Source organism: Trachemys scripta, chromosome 2 (genome assembly GCF_013100865.1).
Source record: "Trachemys scripta elegans isolate TJP31775 chromosome 2, CAS_Tse_1.0, whole genome shotgun sequence".
NCBI lineage: Eukaryota > Metazoa > Chordata > Testudines > Emydidae > Trachemys > Trachemys scripta.
The window spans coordinates 231798585-231821699 of record NC_048299.1 but is presented as its reverse complement, the minus strand read 5'-3'; the positions used below and the strand labels follow the sequence as shown (position 1 = coordinate 231821699).

At 40.6% G+C, this 23115-nt stretch overlaps 1 protein-coding gene across 1 annotated transcript in view; it reads right to left on the bottom strand.

Moving 5' to 3' along the window:
- Positions 1-23115, bottom strand: part of STMN2 (stathmin 2) — a 57575-nt gene that overhangs the window by 4413 nt on the left and 30047 nt on the right. The window contains exons 2-4 of the mRNA XM_034763168.1: positions 20035-20130; positions 18345-18517; positions 2103-2294 (exon numbers count right to left, since the gene is read on the bottom strand). Coding sequence (XP_034619059.1) covers positions 2103-2294; positions 18345-18517; positions 20035-20130 — 461 coding nt within the window. The remainder of the gene's footprint in view (positions 1-2102; positions 2295-18344; positions 18518-20034; positions 20131-23115) is intronic.

Here is a 23115-nt window from a genome sequence, read left to right as displayed (position 1 = left end):
TCATCACTGGCCAATTTGTCTTCTCTTGGTCATTTCTGATTAGAATAATAACCATTAATGGCTGTAATACAAAGCTCTGTCCTAGTTAATTTTAGATTTCATTGGCGCCACTGTAAATTTGGATACTCATGTTACCATGGGCCTGTACTCAGAAACGACAGCTGTGGAATGAATTTGGGAAGCTTCCATCCAGAGTGTTTACAAAGCTGTATTATTTTTGGCTGTTCGGCACATATCTGGGTTTTTTTTTTCTTGCTGTCCTTTCATATAAACTAATGATCAGATTTTGATCTCATTCATGTATTTAGCTCTGATAATATAATCTGAAAACTCAATGACCAACACAAAATGACAACAGCAACAAAGACCCATGGCCAACTGACTGCAAGTGAGGGTGCCTCCAGTGAGTGTCCTATGTGAGATTTATACGTCGCCATGTTCCTTTATGGGGACTGATCCAAAGCCCACTGCAGTCAATGTGAGTGTGTCCATTGGCTTCACTGGGCTTTGGAATAGGCCCGTGGCAAACTTGTTGTGTTGATCTCATTTGTAATTTGAAGGTCAAATTTTCATATGTGGCTTCTAATTTTGTGTGGCAAATGTTAGATGGCTAGGGCAGGGCTGATTTCCAGAGGTTGAGCCCTTGCCGCTTCCACTGACTTCGGCATCCACAAGTGGCATCTGATTGCGGGAGCCTTTGAGCACCCAAAAATCGCGGCACTTATAATTAGAGGCCAGTTTTGAAGATTTTGGCCTCACTGTTTTATTTTTTTTCCCTCTTACATAGTCATGGTCAGCATTTTGGGTGCTTGTGGGTTTGTTTTTTAAACCCCAAAGTTCTTAATTTTTGGTCTATCCACATTTCCTGTCTGGACTTCACCTCCAGTGGGGAGAAGGCAGCCTCTTCTCAGAAGCATTCCCTTGACTTCATGTATATGTCATCTACTTGCTCATCTGGATGGACTGTGACATAAAGGGACTTCCTTCTGACATCAGTCTAGAGCATGCAACTGCTCCTTTTGCCTTCCCTATTTCCTTTCATTACCCCAAGGACAACTAACAGTCTTTTTCCTTTGAGTTGCTGGACTTTGGGATATGTGCATGCAAGGTTATTTAAAACACAGTCAAGGAGGTTAGGCACAATCCTGGGGCTTCCAGAGACTAGGTTGAAACAGCCTGTTACATCCTTCTTTAGGGTATAACACTAAGAAGGCTGCCCTCTCTTTCTTGTCCAGCTCTGCTTCCTCATTTGACATCTCTGATGCCAATTATCTACTGTTAACAAGGTGAGATGGTGTAAGATGGAGAAAAACGTAGATCTAAAATGGACATCCCTCCGCCTCAGGGACAACTAAGAGGTATATACACTTGTCTGCTGACATATTAGATACTTCAAAATAGCAGCTTGTATTGCATCCCAACAGAGAAGTTATCATTCTCTGCAGAATACGTTAAAAGGACTTTATCACATCTGGTTCCTTTTCCTGTGCTTTTGCTCTCCAGGCTGGAAGGGTTGCATTAGGAATGGTAGGTACACTCAGCCCCTGGGGATGTATATTGAAGGGGTCCAAAAGATAGATCTAATCTCCCTCAATTAGGAGAGTGATTGCAACACAGTCCGTTATGGATGTATGTGGTTAAATATGAGACAAATGATTTATTCCACATGGTTCAAAAATCTCGCTTAGAAGCCAGAAATTAAACCTAAACAACCTTTCTTTGACATTTTTTCTGTCTTTGAACTTGGGGCCTTTGATTTCAAAAACACCGACTCTTTGCCCATAAGGGTAAAGGTGCAGTTCTCAGCCAGAAAAGGGAACAGATAAACAGGCCTGAGAGCATATCAGAATTGGATATAGTAGAGAACTAGCTGGTACAGTCTGAGAAGGAGGCAAAGATTTTTCAAAATATTAGTGATTTTGAGTTCTCAGCTTGTCACCTTAATGGGACATGATTTTCAGAAAGCCCTGAGCAATCCTCCTCTGAAGGTGCCTCAAGTTAAGGGATCTAAAAATGGAGTCCCCCAAAATCACCAGTTACTTTTGAAAATTTTGACCAAAATTCTTGCTGCAGGCTGTGGTGTGGAGTCATGACCTGATTACCTTTTCTTGAAGACGTTCAATAAGAGCAGCTAAATTAGCTTCACGGTTTTCTTTGATCTGTTCCATTTTCAGTATCAGCTTTTCCTCTGCCATTTTGCTGAAGTTATTGTTCTCCTCCAAAGCCTTCTGAAGGACTTCTCGCTCATGCTCTCTCTTTTCTGCCAGATGTTTCAGCACCTGGGCCTCCTGGGACTGGGAAAAAAGACACATCCTGCTGAGGCAATAGTCTAGAGAATGTCAGAAGACCATGCATAAGGCAGTCTGAGTAAATAAAAAACACTAATAAGCAAGTCTTTGATTAGAAAGGGCCAAGTGCACTGAGTCTGGATTTTTGTGAGATCTGCTGTTTTGTTTTTTCTTGAAATGCGTGGTAAAACTAAGTTAATAAAATATATAGTAGAGTAAGAAATAAATAAATTTATTTATAGTGGCAATAGATCTGAGGGACATTCTGGAAAAACTTTCCCCCCATATCTGTTATAAGCAAGGCCCATTTCAATAACAGATATGAAGACACTGAACATATGTGAGGAATTCAAATAAGGAAACATCTGAAAGAGAGTATGAATTCTGGATTAGTAAGGCTACCATGTGACACTGTCTGTACCTGCCTTAAATATTTCAGTGGTAAGAGATGCAGTCATTCATGCATGAACATTTTATTTCAAAATTATATGGGATTTCAGTCTAAAAATATGTACTCTTTTATAATTGGGCTTCAGAAACAAGAGCTATGAATTTTTTGTTTTCCTCAAGCTATCTTTGTTGAAATGGTCACAGATAGGCTTTCAAGTTAACATTCCCTTGAGATGAATGTAGGAAGTTCAGATCTGATCTGGCTCCATTTTGTTTCTGTAAACAGGAAGGTTATTTTTCCAAACAAAAGGCCTAAAAAAAAATTTTTTTTTAATTGAAAGCTTAAATTATGCAAAGACCATGAAATCTACAGAGGATCTTAAATGCATGCAACCTGTATCCTATTACCCTTATTTATGAGCACAATTGCTAAAAACATGAGCTTTGCTGTTAGTTTAGAATTACGTTTAGGACACTGAAGTTCACTTAAAACAAAATGAAACCATTGATCTTCTGATGTAAGCCAACGAGGTTGCAATGTTAAGACCGTTCCAGGATCAACTCAAGTCCAAAGAAAATATATTTAAGGGGAATATTTGGAAATGATGAGCGACACTGTGGACTGTTCTATAAAATGAACCAGAGGGAGGAAAATGGAAGAATGGAGGAAAGGAATGAAATGCGGTAGCAGCCTGATATGTGCAGATTTCAGTGAAGGTTACCACCATTTTGTGTGTAAACACATTAGAATCATAAAATTTAAGGCCAGAAGAGATCACAAGATCATCTAGTCTGGCCTCCAGTATATCACAGTCCACAAACACCACCCAGCACCTGCACACTAAACCCAACAATAAAATTAGACCAACATGTATAGCCCACATTTTAGGGGCTAAATTGAGTTTTCACCAATAATTACAAATTGCAGTAATGAATGCTATTTCCTGTAAACCTCCTTGTAGTCACTGAAGTGAAGTGAAAGCACTGAAATTCTCTCACACAAGATAAAGGGTGCTGTAATAAGATTAAAAAGAAAATTCTGATAACAGCAATGAGCTACACACAAAACAAAGATTGCTGACCAGAGAAATAGAGCAGATTCCAAAAAATGCAGCAGAACTCATACTTGTGGCTCTTCACAAACTGCAGCAAGGCACTGAGGTAAGAAATGTTCAGCTTTGGAAAGGAACAAATGGCCTGTTTCAGATTAAAGAGGAAACCTACACTGATGAACTTCTGCCATGTGTGGTCTGTATGCTTTCATCTCTGGCATGGTTTCATGGACGTGCCTAAAGCAGAGGTGCTCAAACCATGGTCCTCAGAGCACTTGCTGGTGGTGCATGGTGAGTTGGCTGGGTACATAGCTAATACTCCTCCTTGTTTTCCTCCTGCTAAATCAGGTGCTGAGAGCTAACATTGTATTAACTCTTTTCCAAATATTAACTTCCATGTAAGAAACCATTGTAGAGGCCAGAATTTCAGATGAAACAAAGTGGTGTGGGCAATCACAAACAGAAGGGGAAGTGATTCACATGGCCATGACCAGGAGTAAAGGTAATTTGTGTGACAGTGTTTCCCTTAAAATGTGGCCCACTCTCTGAAGAATTTTGAGCACCCCCTACCTTAAAGGACCACTACTTCCTTTTTGTATAAGAAGTGATTTCTGATGACTATTCCCATAGAAAAAAATACTATAGTATTAAACAATAATTTCCCCTAACACTACGGATGGTGTTGTAATTAAAGATTTAATAATCTGAGAGAGAAGTTTCATGAGGATTAAAAACATGCAAGTGCTCATAACCAAATGTACCCCATTATCTATTAATTCAATCAAACAATTCCCCTGAAATAAAACAGCAGATATTCTGAGATATCCAGGGCTATTTAGAAGATATATTTGAAAATCAGCTTTTGCACTGTGGTTCTGGGTAAAGTTTTCAAAATAAATCCCATTGGCTTTCAATGGTACTTAGGTGTCTTAGCCACTTTAGTTACTTTTGAAAATGTTGCCCATTTCTCAAGCTGTGTTGTCATGCATTCAAATCCCTTACAGTTTAAAAACATAATTTTTATTGGCATAGGTTGAATTTTATAGTAAAGATTTTGAATTCCATAGTAAAGTATACAGAGTTCTAGGAGGTGAGATACCACATTGGCACCAATAGGAGTTTACCTGATTAAAAATTGAACAGGGCCTTGTATTGTTACAATTGAACAGGGCCTTGTTAGTCTGGGTATTTGCCATATATTGTACATTATGAAGAGTTCTGATCTCTCAATATAAATGGCCTGGGTATGGTTATAAACTCTTCCATAAATACCCCAGGATTTAGCAACCTGGAGTGGGACAGGAATTTGAATGGACGATTTCCATTGTGAGATGAATGCTAGTCTAGCTACAAGAAGTGGCTGGTGCTAAATAAATGGAAAAGAACAGGGGTAGAGCCTCAGCTAATGTAAATTTTTCCATTGACTTCTGTTTTACAGCAGCTGTGAATCTGGCCTTCAATGGTCCGATCACCGTCACAGCCTAATAAAGCAAGACTTGGAGTGAAGCCAAATTGTTTTTCGCACTGTAATGGTGGAATGGTATCTGCCTCAAAAACATTTGGCAAAAGAACATTTCCTCCATGTCTGAACGAAGTCTGCTGCACATGTTGAAGGCACTAAGGCAGTGATGGGCAGGGACATGCTGGCCGCCACTTCCCACAGCTCTCATTGGCTGGAACGGTGAACCGCAGCCACGCCAGTGGACGGTCAATGTAAACAAACTGTCTCATGGCCCGCCAGCGGATTAACCTGATGGGCCGTGTGCCACAGGTTGCCCACCACTAAGCTAAAGAATGATTACTAACATGACTGTGATTAGCAAACTAGCTCCTTAGTTACTTCTCTTGGAATTCAGATGCTGTGGTGGGGTTCCAAAAGTAACATACACATAATTCCAACAGAAAGTCTATAGTTTACATAATTTGTCTCTTCCTATGTATATTACTGTACACATTTTTGGCTATTATTATTAATTTATGTCTGGGATTATTATTAATTCCCAGACATAACATTCCACACTAGAGCACAAACAAGTTTCTCGCACACTTATAAATGTCATAAGATGACCATGCTGGGTCAGACTAGGGTGACCAGATAGCAACTGTAAAAAATCGGGACAGGAGGTGGGGGGAAATAGGAGCCTATATAAGAAAAAGCCCCCAAAATTGGGACTGTCCCTATAAAATCGGGACATCTGGTCACCCTAGGTCAGACTAATGGTCCATCTAGCCCAGTATCCTGTCTTCCGACAGTGCCTGGTGCCAGATGTTTCAGAGAGAGTGAACAGGGCAATAATTAAGTTAGCTCTCCGGTCATCCAGTCCCAGTTTCTGGCAATCAGAGGTTTAGAGACACCCAGAGCATGGGGATGCATCCCTGATCATCTTGGCTACTAGCCATTAATGGACTTATCCATGAATTTGTGTAATTCTCTTCTGAATCCAGTTATACTTTTGGCCTTCGCAACATCCCCAGGCAATGTGTTTAATCTCTGGTGCCTATTCATTTCATTGGATGACCCCTAATTCTTGCGCTATGTGAAGGGATAAATAACACATCCTTATTTATTGTCTCCACACCATTCCTGATTTTATAGACCTCGATCTGGAAGCTGTTCCAAGCCCCTCATCATTTGTGTTACCCTTCTCTGTTCTTTTTCCAGTCCTGACATATCTTTTTTGAGATGGGGTGACCAGAACTGCACACAGTATTCAAGGTGTGGGCATACCATAGATTATATAGTGGCATTATGATATTTTCTGTTTTATTATCTATCCCTTTCTTAATGGTTGCTAACATTGTTAGCTTTTTTGCCTTACAACATCTGCTTACAAATGTTGTAAAGCACTCTAGATACAGATCCTTCAACTCAAGCTGATATTCAAGTATGCTAAAAAAGAGGCCAATGCAGCAAAGTTGTTTATGACCTTTTTTTAGTGGATGCTTTAAAAAGCAACTGTGATCCCAGTTTTTAAGGGGTGCTTTTATAGGAGCTCCAAATCCCATATTTGGATGCTTACATAGACATATAGTCAACTAGATCCCCATTTTAAATGTCAAAGTGCCTGTACAGTTTGCAAATGCAGACTATGGAGGTGTGTGTTTTTTTTTTTTTTTTTTTTTTTTTTTTTAAGACATTCAAGTTGAAAATTGGGTTCAGCTGTATGTGTATACAAGGATTTTCTATTTTCCCAGATTTATCTACTTCTGGTGACAAGTATATCCAAAAATATATTAAATCAGTTCTGTAGAGAGGGAAAAAAAAAAGATTACTCAAATAGCAGGAAGTGAACTAGCAGAACAATTCCTTTTAAAGTTGAAATTTGCACTTGAATGCATACCCTGACTGTATTAGTTTTAAGGATATATAGGGGGCAAGTTCCAGTTATGAAAGGTTCACTTTGATGCTGCAAAATTAATCCAGTTGCTGGATTTTTTTAATTAACACATTCAGTGGGAATTGCATTAACTTTGGTGTATCTCCGAGTATTGTATATTGAAGAGCTAATGTTAATGGAATAGAATGTTAAGACAGGATAAAGGTCTCCTCCTGCAGTGTAAATGCCAAAGTAAAGACCAAGCATTTATAGAAAAACAACATTGAGATCAAGGAATGAAATTTTCAGGGGAAATGAATTTAGTTGTTTTCTTGCTGTTGCGCATCAAAGCGAGGGAATGGGGTAGAACTAAACACCATGCTGGCTTGCACAGCACTGGCTTCTTCATAGATTGCTGCCATTACATCTCATTCCTCACATGGGATACAGTATGAATTATGTGTATTGCAATAGTGTCTAGATGCCTCAGCTGCGATACACCCTACTGTGCTAGGCACTGTACAAACATACAGTGAGAGACAGCCCCTGTCCTGAAGAAATTATATTCTATGTAGACAAAATGGACAAAAAGTGGAAGGGGAAACAAATGCAGTGTAGTGAAGTGACTTGGTCACACAAGAGATCAGTGGAAGAGCTAGGAGTGGAATCCGTGGATGAAATCCTTCCTCTGTTGAAGTCAAAGGCAAAATTCCCAATGATTTTTTATCTTTGGTTTCCTGAGGCCTTGTCCAGTGCCCATCTCACTAGTGCACGCCCTTTCTGGCATTTCTGTTTTCCAGTCTGTATCCCCTGTTGAGCCAGCAGTGCTAAACTGTGTCTTGGTTTTGCAATGTAGAGAAATTTTCAGGTGTCTTGTTGAGACTATCATTTGCTCTCATGCAGCTTTACAAACAGTTTTTGCATAAAATTTGTGTGTGAAAGACATTTGCAAGGAGCTTATGCATGCTCCTGGGCTTTGTGCATACGCAAGGCTGCACAGTCACAAAGAGAGGCCATTTGTTGAAAATCTGGCTCTGTAAATTGTGAACATCTGTATCTGACAGACTCCGAATGAGGCTTGTTTCTTCTTTAGCTATTTTAAACAACAACAATAATAATAATAGAAGTTCTGCTATTTTTCCCTCTAGATTTGTACTAGTGAATGAGTATTTGTGAAAAGAGCTCGATTTACCACCCAGAAGCCAGGAGTTCTCTGTTCAAAAACAGTCACACACCATTGGTAATGGCAATGCAAAGTTCTCCAACCCCACCAACACACCTCAGCCTAATCCTGGAGTGATTATTTCTAGCACTGAGAGCATGGGTCAGTCTCCAGGCCCATTCAATCCTTTCTTCTCTAGCAAAAGACAATGGTGGGGCAGAACAATTGGCGCTGACAGCAGGTTGTTTTTACAATGGAGAGAGCTGTTTGTTTTGAGGCCACCAACACATTTCATGGAGGCCATGAACCACTTGTCTGATGTTAACAACATTGATTGAATCAACCACATAGACATCAAAAGTTCCAAAGCTCATTTACTAAGTCCTTGAGCCATAGTATTCTATTTTCAGTATATAATGCATCTTTCTGAATGTCTGTTTCTAATTACTCCAATTTTGATTTATAATGATAATTAAATGCTATTCATCTAGCCCACTGATTGGCTGGCTCCGATTACAATTGGTATAATAAAGCGTCTGTCTGAATCTGGTCCAAAATGTTTCTTTTTAAAGCAAACTTGATGTCAGTGGTATATTAATGTAAAATCTGGGTTAGGAGTTTGACAACTGTGTCCCTTCCATGAAGCATCTCAGGGACAAGACAAAATGTATAGACCTTGCATTAACATTGAGTATAATGTACCTGTATGGGGATGAGAATAGACTTGCTAGTATACATGAGTTTTGAAAGTGCAATTACATTTTTCATGAGTTTTCTACTGGCTTCTGTGTAACTGACTATTTGACTATGTGGTATTTGACTTAATTGTTTTCTAGACTGGCACAGATAATATACAACTAACCATGAGCTTTACTACGTCTGAGTCCCTTACATTTCATTTTTGATTGCCCCTATTTTAGAACGCTGTAGGGAATAATTTTGAACTTAACTGGATCCAGATATCTACTTTTTTATTAAATATGCTTTAAGGGAAAAATATTTTGCCATGATATGTTGATTAACCTACTTCTTCCTCTATGCCACATTACTGAAGAAAATTAAGGATATTCCCTGGTCCCTAAGTAAATGGTAAATAGTTCTTAGCATTAATTTTAAGTCAAAAGAGAAATGTCACACTTGAAGAAGAGAATTCAATATATTTTGAGGCTGAGATTTTCAAAGCTAAGGGATTTAGATGTCCAGTTTTCACTAGAAATGTATAGGAATTGGGTGTATAGTTCCCACCCTTACTGTACACAGATTTTCATCTGTAATTAAAAAATAACAAATATTTAAAGCTTAAATAGCAATATAACCTTTATAGCAGTCAATGGAACTTCGTAGTGCATAAGAGGTCATCCACATGCATCCCATTGCAGGGTGAAGGCCTAGAATAGTTACTGCAGTCAGTGATGACTCTTTTCTTAGCAGAATGGCATTGCCTACGGCAGGTTGGCAACCTTTGGCATGCGGCCCAACAGGGTAAACTGCTGGCGGACTGAGAGACATTGACTGTCCACAGGCCTGGCCCCCCCCCCGCAGCTCCCAGTGGCCGCGGTTCGCCGTTCCCGGCCAATGAGAGCTATGCGGGCCTCAGGGACGTGCTGGCCACTACTGCCCGCAGCTCCCATTGGCCGGGAATGGTGAACTGCGGCCACTGGGAACTGCGGGGGACCGTGCCTGCGGATGGTCAACGTAAACAAAATATCTCCTGGCCCGCCAGTGGATTACCCTGCTGGGCCGTGTGCTGAAGGTTGCTGACCCCTGGCCTAAGCCCTTTGGGTGGGGCAATTATAACATGAAAAGAAATGTCATAAGGAGCCATGGAGTTTGATGCATTCAAATGCTATAAGACACAATTGTGCTTTGTATTAGCTGATTTCCCTTTGAGATGTGAGGACAGGATTTCTCAGTTAAGGGCCTCCTTCTCCTCAGTTTGGATTTTTATGTGTGCGCAGAACAATGTGCTCGTCTTCCCATGGCACACAATGTTTAGGAGTATATAGGACAGCACTGTCAGCATTGTCATCAAAATAGCATAGATACAATGGATTTATAGGCTGCTTCTGATTTCACGTGGCCATGTAGCCCTATTCCAAATAAAGGACCCACCTTAAATGTATTGTTGTTTTGAAAAAATAAACCCCTTTCCACAACTATTTCAACAGAAGTTCCATTTTAAGACTCCTGTTTTCCTTCTTGTTGTTTGCCTCCTTTTACAAGCCAAGGTGTCAGTGTTTGGCAGTGATGGGGAGGGTACTAAAGAACAACATCCTATTTGAGTATCCCACACTGTGTTTGGGAGAATTTTCATGCAAAATATGGTTGTAGGGCCTGATATTTCTAGTGGGCTTGGGATCAGAGTGTGAGTAAGACTATATAATGAAATAATGATACATGAAATATAACAAAAAGAAAAATGGCTTTAAATGGCTCTCTTCCAGAGCTAACTCAGATGTCCGACTGTCAGTCAGAACTTTATATCTAGTGCACAACCTCCACCTTGTAAATAACATACCTCTTCCAATAATGCTTTCTTGGGGAGAAACTGCTGTGTGAGGCACCACAGAATTATTGTCAATGGACTTTATTAACAGCAGACTGGACAACAGTACACCAGAATATGCTGTAACTTACATAGACGCAGCATAAGTGGGAGCTATGTTACTTTTCCAATACACTGCAGGGCTCATTCTATAAAAGAACTGCCCTTCATTTTGTATTCTGTCTCCAAACAAACACAGCTGCCATGCAGAGCAGCCAAAGTACAATAAAGATTTTTAAACAAAAGAAAGCAAAACAGAAAGGAAAACTAGCTAAATGGGGGAGAGAAGTGGCAAATGCTGAAATCATCTATGTGCTCGCTGTTCACTTTCCCATTTCTCTCCCTACTGACCTTTCTAAAAATTTGTAAGTGGAAAACAAATGTAGCCTCTTACTCCTTGGAGTTCTCGGGGAAAGGGAGTTTTTCAGGCCCCAGTGTTGCACACACAATCAATTAACTAAGCTATCTTGGTATTTTATCATTCTCTCTCTTTGTGGATGTAGTGCAAATCTTTAATTTTTCATTATTTTCCAAGCTCTTGGCATCAGAGTTGTTTATCTGAAAAAAAGCAAAACCCTATTTCACACACATTCAATAGAGAGGCCACCTTCTGCATTTGTTTATTCACAAATTATTTTTTCCCCATAGGAATAATTTTAATAATTAATAGTCATGCTGTCAGAATTCATGTTGTGCCAGTCACAATAAACTGATAGCTGGAGATCTGAGCTCAGGAATAACCTTGGGACTTCTGCTTCTTGATTCATACATTCCTAGATTTTAAAGCCAAAAGGGACCATTATGATCATCTAGTTTGACCTCCTATATAACACAGGCTACCGAATTTCACCAGTGATTGCTTTGTCAAGACCATAACTCAGGGGTTCCCAAACTTTTTTGCTGGCACAACCCCATTTTAATGAAGTATTTCCTTTCCAGGCCCCAAACAGCATGGAAGGTACCATTTGGAAGAGGAAAATGGCATCCTCCATGACAGTGTGACCTCGCATGCACCGTATGCATAAGGTCATGCCGCATGGAGGATGCCATTTTGCTCTACAAAATGGCATCCTTTACACAGTGTGACCTCATATGTATGATGGTGCAAGGTCGTGCTGTGCAGGGGATGCCATTTTGTAGAGCAAAATCACATCCTCCATGCATTGTGACCTTGCACACATCGTATATGTGAGGTAACATGTGGAGCAAGCTGGAGTCCTCCTATAGTAGAGATCACTGCAACTCCATCTGCTGATGGTGCAATCCCATTTGGAATCACAACCTACAGTTTGGGAGCTGCTGCTATAACTTGTGGTTGAACTGGAAAAATCATGGAGCAGGTCCTCGAGGAATCAATTCTGAAGCACTTAAAGAAGAGGAAAGTGATCAGGAACAGTCAGCATGGATTCACCAAGGGCAAGTTATGCCTTACTAATCTAATTGCCTTCTATGATGAGATAACTGGCTCTGTGGATGAGGGGAAAGCAGTGGACATATTATTCCTTGACTTTAGCAAAGCTTTTGGTATGGTCTCCCACAGTATTCTTGCCAGCAAGTTAAAGAAATATGGGCTGGATGAATGGACTATAAGGTGGATAGAAAGCTGGCTAGATCTTCGGGCTCAACAGGTAGTGATCAATGGCTCCATGTCTAGCTGGCAGCCGATATCAAGCAGAGTGCTGCAAGGGTCTGTCCTGGGGCCAGTTTCGTTAAATATCTTTATTAAAGATCTGGAGGATGGTGTGGATTGCACCCTCAGCCAGTTTGCAGATGACACTAAATTGGGAGGAGTGGTAGATATGCTGGAGGGTAGGGATAGGATACAGAGGGACCTGACAAATTTTGAGGATTGGGTCAAAACAAATCTGATGAGGTTCAACAAGGACAAGTTCAGAGTCCTGCAGTTAGGGTGGAAGAATCACATGCACTGCTACAGACTAGGGACCGAGTGGCTAGGTAGCAGTTCTGCAAAAAAAGGACCATGGGGTTACAGTGGACGAGAAGCTGGATATGAGTCAGTGTGCCCTTGTTGCCAAGAAAGCTAATGGCATTTTGGGCTGTATAAGTAGGAGTATTGCCAGCAGATCGAGGAACATAATCATTCTTCTCTCTTCAGCATTCATGAGGCCTCATCTGGAGTACTGTGTCCAGTTTTGGGCCCCACACTACAAGAAGGATGCACAAAAATTGGAAAGAGTCCAGTGGAGGGCAACAAAAATGATCAGAGGCCAGGAGCACATGATTTATGAGGAGAGGCTGAGGGAACTGGGATTATTTCGTCTGGAGAAGAGAAGAACGAGGCGGGATTTGATAGCTGCTTTCAACTACCTGAAAGGGGGTTCCAAAGAGGATGGATCTAGACTGTCATCTAGGATGTTACCAGATGACAGAACAAGGAGTAATAGTCTCAAGTTGCAGTGGGAGAGGTTTAGGTTGGATTTTGGAAAAACTTTTTTTCTCTTGGAGGGTGGTGAAGCATTGGAATGGGTTATCTAGGGAGGTGGTGGAGTCTCCTTCCTTAGAGGTTTTTAAGGTCAGGCTTGACAAAGCCCTGTATGGGATGATTTAGTTGGGGATTGGTCCTGCTTTGAGCAGGGGGTTGGACTAGATGACCTCCTGAGGTCCCTTCCAACCCTGATATTCTATGATTCTATAGTATATATTTTAGAAAGACATCTGTTGGAGTGAAGGAAAATGTGTTTTGTAGTGTAAGTAAAATAAAGGGGGTTTATCAACCATGGAAAGGCTTTGAAAATATAGGAAAAATATGTAACATGGCCTTGAAAATAAAAGCTTCAAAAGTTGGACGGAATGTGGCATCTAACAAGACAAGTTTTGGGGAGAATGCAAAGCTTGGAATGTGGCTTGACTGGAACAACTGGACCTAAAAGGATGCTGATAAGATAGGAGGAAAAGTCCTTAAAAAAAGCCTCTAAAGTATAGAAGATTATCACAATTTGGTTAAAAGTTCTGTGATGAACTGGTAGTAAACTCTGACATACCAATGTTTATATTGGAGAAAGGGGCCCAGTCCCACACTGCCCAAAACTGGTTCTAAGCTACAATTAGCGATTGGAAGTGACATCATTTGTTTGTTAGAGTATAACAAGATGAACTTTTAAAGGTTCAACACTAATACCTGCCTGGCCAGTTGGAGCCAGCCAACATGAGTTTAAGCACCCCTCTGTCTAGCCCTTTTGTGAGTACTCTGATCAAATACTTATGAATGTTTGTTACTGTGTGGGTGTAATAAGTGCTGCTTATTTAAACTTTTTAGGCATGTTTAAAGCAATTGTATAAATATCATTTGGCCTTTGGATTGAATAAAGGAATTTGTGGTTGATTTTTAGTGTCTGGCAATATCCTGTATTAATAAATTAATAATTCCAACCACATCCTACCTTTTGAAGACTTGAAGTAACAGAGAATCCACCAACCCCCTAGGTAAGTTATTCCAACTATTAATTACCCTTATTGTTAAAAAATTGCCCTTTATTTCTAGTCTCAGTTTGTCTAGAGTCAGCTTCCAGCCATTGAAAAAGGAACAGGAGTACTTGTGGCACCTTGGAGACTAACAAATTTTCCCACTCCATACGGCTAAATGCAGTGCCTTGCATAATGACAGGTTTCAGAGTAGCAGCCGTGTTAGTCTGTANAGCTGAAGTTGCGTATCTTAGTTCGAAGTGGGGGGGTTAGTGTGGACCAGCCCTAAGACAGTAAAAGCCATGGCTTAAAAGTTACGGCTGCTACAAGGAGAACAAAATAATTCCCAAGGGGAAATTCACAATAAAATCTCGGGCTTTGGCAAGGAAACATGTTGCACAGAGTGGGCTGCTACCTGGCTTCACTTCCTACTTCAACTGACCAATCACCCTCAGGGCTGGCTCTGGCTTTTTGGCCGCCCCAAGCAAAAACAAACAAACCAACAAACAAACAAAAAAAAACCCGGGGTGGCCAGAACGGCAAAGCAAAACAAACAAACAAACAAAACCAAAAAAAAAAAAACCCCATGCAGCACGGCTGGAGCGTGGGTGCAGGGGGGACTGGCTGGGGTGAGGGAGGGAGTGGGCGGGAGAGAGAGAGAAGGGGGCGGCCAGGGCTACAGCAGGGGCGCTGCCACGCAGCCCCTCCCGCTGCGCCGCCGCCTGCCGCAAGTGCTCCACTCCGGTCGGCGGGGAGGGAAGGAAGAGGACTGCCCTGCAGGGCACTCTGGTTCTCCATGCCGCTGCCCCATAAAGGGCAGCCGGAGCGGAACAAGAACCAAAAAAAAAAAAAAAAAGCGGCCGTGCTGCTCTAGGATTGGGCAGAATACCGCCTCGAACAGTCTGCCGCCCCAAGCACCAGCTTGCTCAGCTGGTGACTGGAGCCGGCCCTGATCACCCTGAATTCCCCAAACTACTCATATGAGAGGTGGAGGGGCTTCCATTGGCCTAGCACAGAAGGAGAGCAATATTCTCCAGGTTCTATTTGCCTCCTCCCTTGACGTTTGTGTCCTTGGCAGCATGTCTAATGAGGCTCGGCTCGTCTTTGTGGCATACAGTGGAGTGGAAAATGGATGCCTTTGTCTCTAGTGATACTGCCAGAGAAGAGGAGGATCAAATGCCTTTTGCCAATAAATGAAGCAGCATGAAAGATGGCCTCAAAGGAGGCAATGTGTTCCACTCTCACAGCCAGATGGTGAGTACTGCAATGGTGTTAGCAGATAGAGAGGCAAATCTAGGAAAACTGGCCACTCCACACAACAGGGGTAGACACTACCCATACTGTGATGCCTGGGTGGGAGCTTATCCTTCAACATTAATAATAACGGTATTAAAAATGATGCATTGGCTTTACTGTATAATTGACAGCATGAATGTTAGAAAATATGGCCATTATTCTGCATCCACTCTGGTGTTCTGCATTAGGGACTAGTGCAATTAATTTCCATCCAAATACAAAGCCATTAAGAGGATGTAATTACATACGAGTTCTCTACTCTAATCCTAAAACTAGTAGAAATCCCTTTAAAGTCTAATTTTCATGCTGATTAATGGTGGTCACAATGTATAATTCAACCTAGGGCTTTTCAAGCATAGAAATCTGGTGTGGTAGCTAAATATTCCAAGGCCAATGGGTATAAATTGTTGCATCATGTTATAGATCTGGTTGAGTTTTCTGTACTGTTAAGAAATAAACTTCTGCTTCTTACAGTGATAATGAGCTCTCATTTCTTAATTGGAAAGGATGATGAGATCTTTCTGATTACCTACTTGGGGAGGAAAACACAGCGCACCCCCCCACCCCATTAAAATAATGGGATAATAATGGAATGCAGTAAGGAGGAGCCTGTATGTGGAATGGAGAACTCTATTGCTATCCAAAGTGCATCTCACTTTGAGATGCAGTATTTTTAAGAAATTCCTCAAACAGCAATACATATTAATTATAAATTGTATTCTGGTAGGGCCCACAGGAGAGGAGGAAAAGGGGGAGAAGAAAGGAAGGAAAATGATAAAGGGATGAGTATACAGTGATAAAAAGTGATAATCAAAAAGCTAGGGAACCTAGAGCACATATAAGGAGTCATTGAAATATATGCATCGCTGTAGGCTTTTTCACATGAATTTGACAATTTATTAATGAACACTAATCAAATTAACACAGTCCACTCTAACTCCAAAATGGTGTGAAATCAATTAATAACTTTTGTTAAAGGCAATCAATTAGTTGTACTTGATTTTATTTAAAACTGTGCCCAAAAGACATGATCTAGAATGGTTATGCCTGACAACTGCAGCGCGTGGGTAGAAAAGTATGATGCGGATCTCGTAGGTTACAATGACCCAGCTAGAGAAGGAAATGTGGCGATCATCATTCAAAATGAACATATTGGTAGGGGAAAAGAAGGCATCAGTGCTGGCAACTCTTAAGCCAATTTCCAGTCTAATTACATTATTAGGTTTTATATTGGACGAAATACACACTCTGATCAGTAAAATAAGTTGGCCATGAATGTTTAGATTTCACAGTAAAATATGCACAAATTATCAAGTTTCTTAACTGCTGCCATTTCTGTCTCTTTATGTCAGCAGTGTTCTAAATGGATTGAAATAACGGTCAGATCCTCAGCTAGTGTAAATCAGCCTACTCCCATTGAGTTTAATGGGTCTGATTCTCCTCACGCTCCATTGACTTGGATGGGAGTTACTCCTGGTTTAGATTAGTCAGTAACTGAGAAGAGAAGGGGTGGGGATGGGGGCTTTTATTCCTTTCTTCTGAAAGGAAACAGTCTAGAAGCTGCTGCACGTGGTTCCAGGTTGCAGCATGAGCCCCTTAATTTCTTTGCTTATTTTCTTCCACCTTTTGACAAAATTCTACAAACTCTGCTCTTAATTTATAACAAATGAGAAGATTCAAGAGACAGAGTAAAGGCTCAGACAGCTGAGCTTGTTTTACTTTCAGGCATCTTAGGTCAGATTCTCTATGAGGTGTAGCCACTTTACATCAACTCACCAGTGAAATGTGAGTCTAATGTCAGCAAGATCACACCAAGATAACATAGATCATTTGGTGGCAAAGAGGTTAGAAGCTCTTATTGCACTCTCCTTCTGTGTGGCAGGGAAAAGACGGCCTGGCAGGAGGAAAGGGGGAGTGGCCAGTACTGTCTCCAGTCTTCCACTGCATTTTCAGCCTCCTGTGGTGATTGCAGCTTGGCATAATTTAGAGCAGCCCTGAGAATGCTTTAACATAATAGAAGTCTTGGTCCTCCACAGAGCAGCCCTAAGTGCCACAGACATGCAAAGACGAGCCTTAAATCACTTTGTACCCCATCCCCTGACTTCTGCACATTGACCAGTGCTGAGAATGTGGCTGTTTATCCTGTTTTAACATGGCCTAAAATATACATAACAAATATAGTCTGACCTAAGCTTAAATTTATAGAATAGCTAAATCTGTCCCTGAAAATGTTTGACAAGGGAAGACTTCTTTGGCCCATCAATCAGGGTGGAAGCCAGAGAGCTGAGGTATAGTTCTGTCTGCTTGCTCTAAGTACCCTGCATTTTTCTTTTCTTTTTTTTTTTTTATTGCTAGAAGGTCTGACATCTTTGTAGAATGTACATGATGAACACACACGGAAGTCTGAAATGCTGATTAAGGTCATAAAGGGGAACATCTTTATTCCATATAGGGGCCTACACAGTTCTAGCACTATATACATGGACCAAAGATTGTGAATTTAAAGCTCCATAAGGCTTTCTCTCCACAGATACTTTCATTATATAACCCATACTTCCTGGCCATTAGAGCTGGTTGAATTTGGGGGGAGGAGCGATTGGCTAAAAAGGTTAGAAGCTAACCTTTGGCTAAAAAGTAGAAAGAATAAAACAGTTTGTTTCATTCAACATTTTTCATTTTTTTTAACATTTCTGATGAAAAATCATCTTGCAATGAGTGTACCGTCAGCCATAAACGTCAGTGGAAATAATGTCAGTATTATTATTATAATGCTCACGATGTATCCTCACTGCAAGATGATTTTTCATCAGAAATGATAGGAAACTTTGTTGCAATTGCATATGGCAAGGCACAGCTAAAAAGCAAAGATACCTTTCTCCTTTCCTCAGCAGCTTCCAGCTTTTTCTGGATCTCCTCACGGGACAGCTCTTTCTTCTTTGGAGAGGCTAAAGTCCGTGGTGCTTCTGAGACAGGAGATGGTGGCTTTAAGATCAGTTCAAAGGCCTGGCCAGAGGCACGTTTGTTGATTTGTTTCACTTCCATATCTAGGAAATAAAATTAAAAAGGCTAAACCCAACATTGGAGGAGAGAAATAGCATACTTTGGCAATGAAAGGGAAACGGCCGAGTATGTGTTGAAAACAGCTCTCGTGAGAGGTACATTCCCATTTGTTAGTAACAGTGTAAGTATAAATTAATCCTATAAAGATAAATATGTATGTCATTTTGGAAGGCTATAAAAGCATGTGTATATGGGGATTTATATGGTAGTAAAGAAAGCTTAATTTGGACAAATAAATGTGTAAAGCTGGTGTGAAAAATTGTCTTTCACTAGCCCTTGCCATGTTTGGTAGTTGCTTCATGAAAATGAACTACTGTAAATTTACTCTTTGGTAATTCTCAGGGTTAGAAGAAGTTTATCAATGACTTTAGAGGGAAATACATATATAGGAAGTCATGGAGGAGTATGGTAAAAATGTTCAAAACTATTGACACTTTTTTAATAGTAACAAACCTACTTTTGTAAGCCCAATCTGGTTTTCCAAAGTTAAATTAAAAAGCAGCTGTTTGACCAAAAATAATCTGCATGTGATTGATGGTCCTGTGAAATTAATTGGTGAGTGCAGTCCAGTGGTGAACAAGTGTCCATACTTGAGACTATTCACCATCACACGTGATATCACTTGGCTTGGTTGCTGAGATGACCAATATGGTGCCAAGTATTGAATTGGAATGGAGACTGAACTAGAGTTTTTCATGGGTCTGAGGCTGAGATGTCATTATCAGATCACCTGGGGAAGCTTGCATAGACTGATTCCTGCTGTACCTGTCCTATGGCTAAATAAAGAATTTCTGTTTCCAAGGCTATCAATCCAGCAGCTTGACCAGTCCTTAAATTAGATTTTAAAATGTTTCTCCAAAATTGTCTCCTTTTATGCTGGTGAGGGGCAGGAATAGCTCCTGAGCCCTTTGGGAATTACAGATATGCTGTACTGCTTTTGTTTGCTGAAGCAGCTGCTGAGACCCTGCTGTCTCTTAGCCTCCTACACAGGCCAGAGATGCAACTCCTCAAATAGTTTGTTCAATTCATAACACCCATCTACTTGCTCACAAGGAAAAGTCCCCAGATGTAATGAATTTAAAAACATGGTATCTCAAGCCTAGGTGAGAAAAATCCAAGTTTACTAATTGAGAATTACCTCATTGGTGCCTGCTAGGGAAAGCATATTTTCTTGATTTTCCTGAGAATTACTTCAGCTGTGAATAGCTGCAATTCCTGGATGGGTAGTATTTCTTGAGGTATTAAGTACAGTACAGCTAATTATAAAATAGCCAGCCATGGGCTTTTTAAAATGAGATTTTAATATGTTGTTATTGGGGCCAAACAATCACCACAATGAGCAATAGGCAATTGGTAAGAACGAACAGCCAGAAATAGCAAGTGAATTGTTAAATCAGCAAAGCATTGACTAAATATTAGAAACTGTGAAAGTGAAATGAGTCATATCCAGCACTGCCAAATTATTTAACAAGCAGGATGATTTCCAGTGAAGGTTACTCACCATCATATGTATAGATATTCATGTTGCGAGGTTCAGGGTAAAAACAAGAGCAGATCAGAGACAGCATGGACAGCTCCTTCATCTTTTCCTTATAGGCTGAAATAAGAGATTGTTTGTTAGTTTACATCAGTTTCCCAAATTTCTTACCGTGAGTTTTTAATTTAGATCATAATTACAATAGTTAGCTATATGCCTGATAGAACATCTGAATCCCAGCCTGAAAGACTTTCCGAAATGTTTGCCTTTGACCATTCCTTCTGAATATGGGAATCTTTAATAGTATGTGAATGTCAGACACCCTGTACTGTCCAGACTGCTTCTGACCCCCAGGTCTCCTACAACATGGTCTTAACTTCAGATCCAATGCCCTCTGGGTCTCTCTGACATACATGAGCTGAGGATTGCTGAGGATTTAATATTGGAATAGTGCCATAATCCAGTCTCTCTCTCTCTCTCTCTGCAGCCAGAGGCAAGTGACACTCTCACAAATTTTACAGTTCCTCCAAATCCTCCAAAATCTCATCAAGATCTCTGAAGTTCTGGTTCATGGATTGCCACTGGCTACTAAAGGCGTTGTCTGATACAAATGTCATCCAAATAATTATAACCCCCCCCAGAAATATGGATAATTCATAACAAGAGTCTCAGCAAAACTCTTTAGAAATAATACCCTTAATACGCCAAACCAAAAAGGTTTTAACCTCCTGTCCTATTGAATTGATTTGTTAGCTCCCACATCTGGTTCCAGTGTAAACCAATCTATATATGAAATGCACATTAATTACCATTATTTATAATTTGTATTACTGTAGGGCTCACAGGCCCCAGTCAAGGATTGGAGCCCACTTGGGCTAATAATAATAATATATAGCTGTTTTTTATCCATACATCTTAAAATACTTTAGGAAGGAGGTAAGTGTCATTATCCACAATTTATGAATGAGGAAATAGAGACACAGAGAGGGTTAAGTGGCTTGCTCAAGGTTACCCAGCAGGCCAGTAGCAAAGCCAGGACTAGAACCCACATCTTCTGAATAGTAGTCCAGTGCCATATCCACTGGTCCATACTGTACAAATGTATCCAGTAAGAGTGGATGGGAGGCAAATGCTGAGCATCCCGGGTTTGAAAATTTGCCTCCCATCCACTCTTACAGGATACAAAAAGTGCATGCACACATGTGCCTTCAAAAAGAGCATGCATGCATGTGTCTCTTCAAAACCCACATTTGCATAGAGAAGTGCCTCTTAGAATGAGATTTAATTGCACACACAGAGGCAGGTACAAGTTAGCCTCTGGAATATGAAAACATGCCCTAAAATATAACTATTACTGATGTTGTTATAATTGACATAAGCACAAATTCAATCTGGATGTCACTGCATCAAATCAATGAAGCTATACCAGTGATGGATTTGACATATTAAATTTAAAATAATTAATAGAAATCAATAGATATATAAAACGTCCACTCAGGCCTTCATATGCATGTTGCTTGCTCTTTCTGACATTTTGTACTCAAGGAGTTTGAGCATTTGCTCTGAGGGACTGAGGGCCCTCAGCTCTCATGAAAGGCAACGGCAATTAGGGATGCACAAGTTCAGCAGTTTTCAGGGCCAGGTCTCAAATCAGTATTCAGTAGACTACTGCTTAGGGGCAACTTATAGATCTTGATCATGGGACACCAATCAATCCACCCAAAGCACACATGACCTACTGTATGCTTCATATTAACCCATACTGATCGCCAAATACCCCAGCACAAAGTTGCACTAAGAGATCTAACTGTCTGCATACTGAGGTTGGCAAGTCCTTTGTGGTTCCGTTTACAGATGGTGAAAGAATTCAGTTACATACAAAAAAACTGTAAAGACAAGAATCCCAATCAATATTTAGATCAAACAGTATTATGGAAAAGATTATCAAATGCAGAAAAAAGGACTTGAGAAACATTTTTTGCACTGCTGCTGTGTTAAAGTAACTATCTTGCACTGGGAGCAATCTTTGGAATTAAGGCAGTTGTTGGGAACATTCCATCATTATGATATTCACATCTGAAAAAGAATTTTTTATGTCCAAATGACATTTACACTAGAATCACTTGTTAGCATATGGAATCCTGCAAATGATTCCCTGCATTTAAAATGGTGACACGTTTTAACATTGCAGGATAACACCTATTCGGTTAGGCCCCAATCCAGCAAAGCACCTAAGCACATGCTTAACTTTAAGAAAATGAAGAGTCTCATTGACGATTCACATGCTTAAAATTAAGCACTCTGAAGTGATTTGCTGGATCAGGGCTACAAAATATTGTATGTGTGTATGAATTAGGTATCCTAGTAATCCTGACTCTTGTTTTTAACTTTGCCAGGTATTTAATATTTGCAATTTCTAAAAGCATTTAAAACAATCAGAAAGTCTTTGTCCTGCCACCTTGTCATCTACAGAACATGGTTTAAGAGATAAGAATGTCGTGCTCTGCTCTCATTCCTCTTAGTACTATAGCTGCACTAAAAGCACCTTGGGGGTGGTCCTCCTTTTTCATCCTGGGCAGTGACAGAATTCAGATAATTTACCGGGCTATACAAGTACCATGCTCTGACTTGCATTGATTTAGTCACTCTTTGCCCTAGAAAGACCTTCAGCCAGAGTTGTAAATTGGCTTGAATAATCCTGCCAGATCCTAGAGGCCACTACAGCACCATCAGCCAAACATACAGATAATATAGCATATTACAGGAAAGGTCTTTCTGTTTTAGGTACTTTGGTCAGCATTACTGTAGTATCTGAGCTCCTCACAACCTCTTAAATGTATCTACCCTCACAACAACCCTGTGAGGTAGGGAAATGCTATTAGACTATTATACAGATAGGGAACTGAGGCTAAGGGCTAGTCTACACTAGAATCGCTACAGCAGTGCAGCTGTGCCCATGTAGCTGTGTCATTATAGCACTGCTAGTGCAGCCACTCTATGCCAGTGGGAGAGAGCTCTTCCATCGGCATCATTACTCCACTAGCTATGTCAGAGAGAGAGCTTCTCCCGCAACATAGCGCTGTCCACACTGTGCTTAGGTTGGTG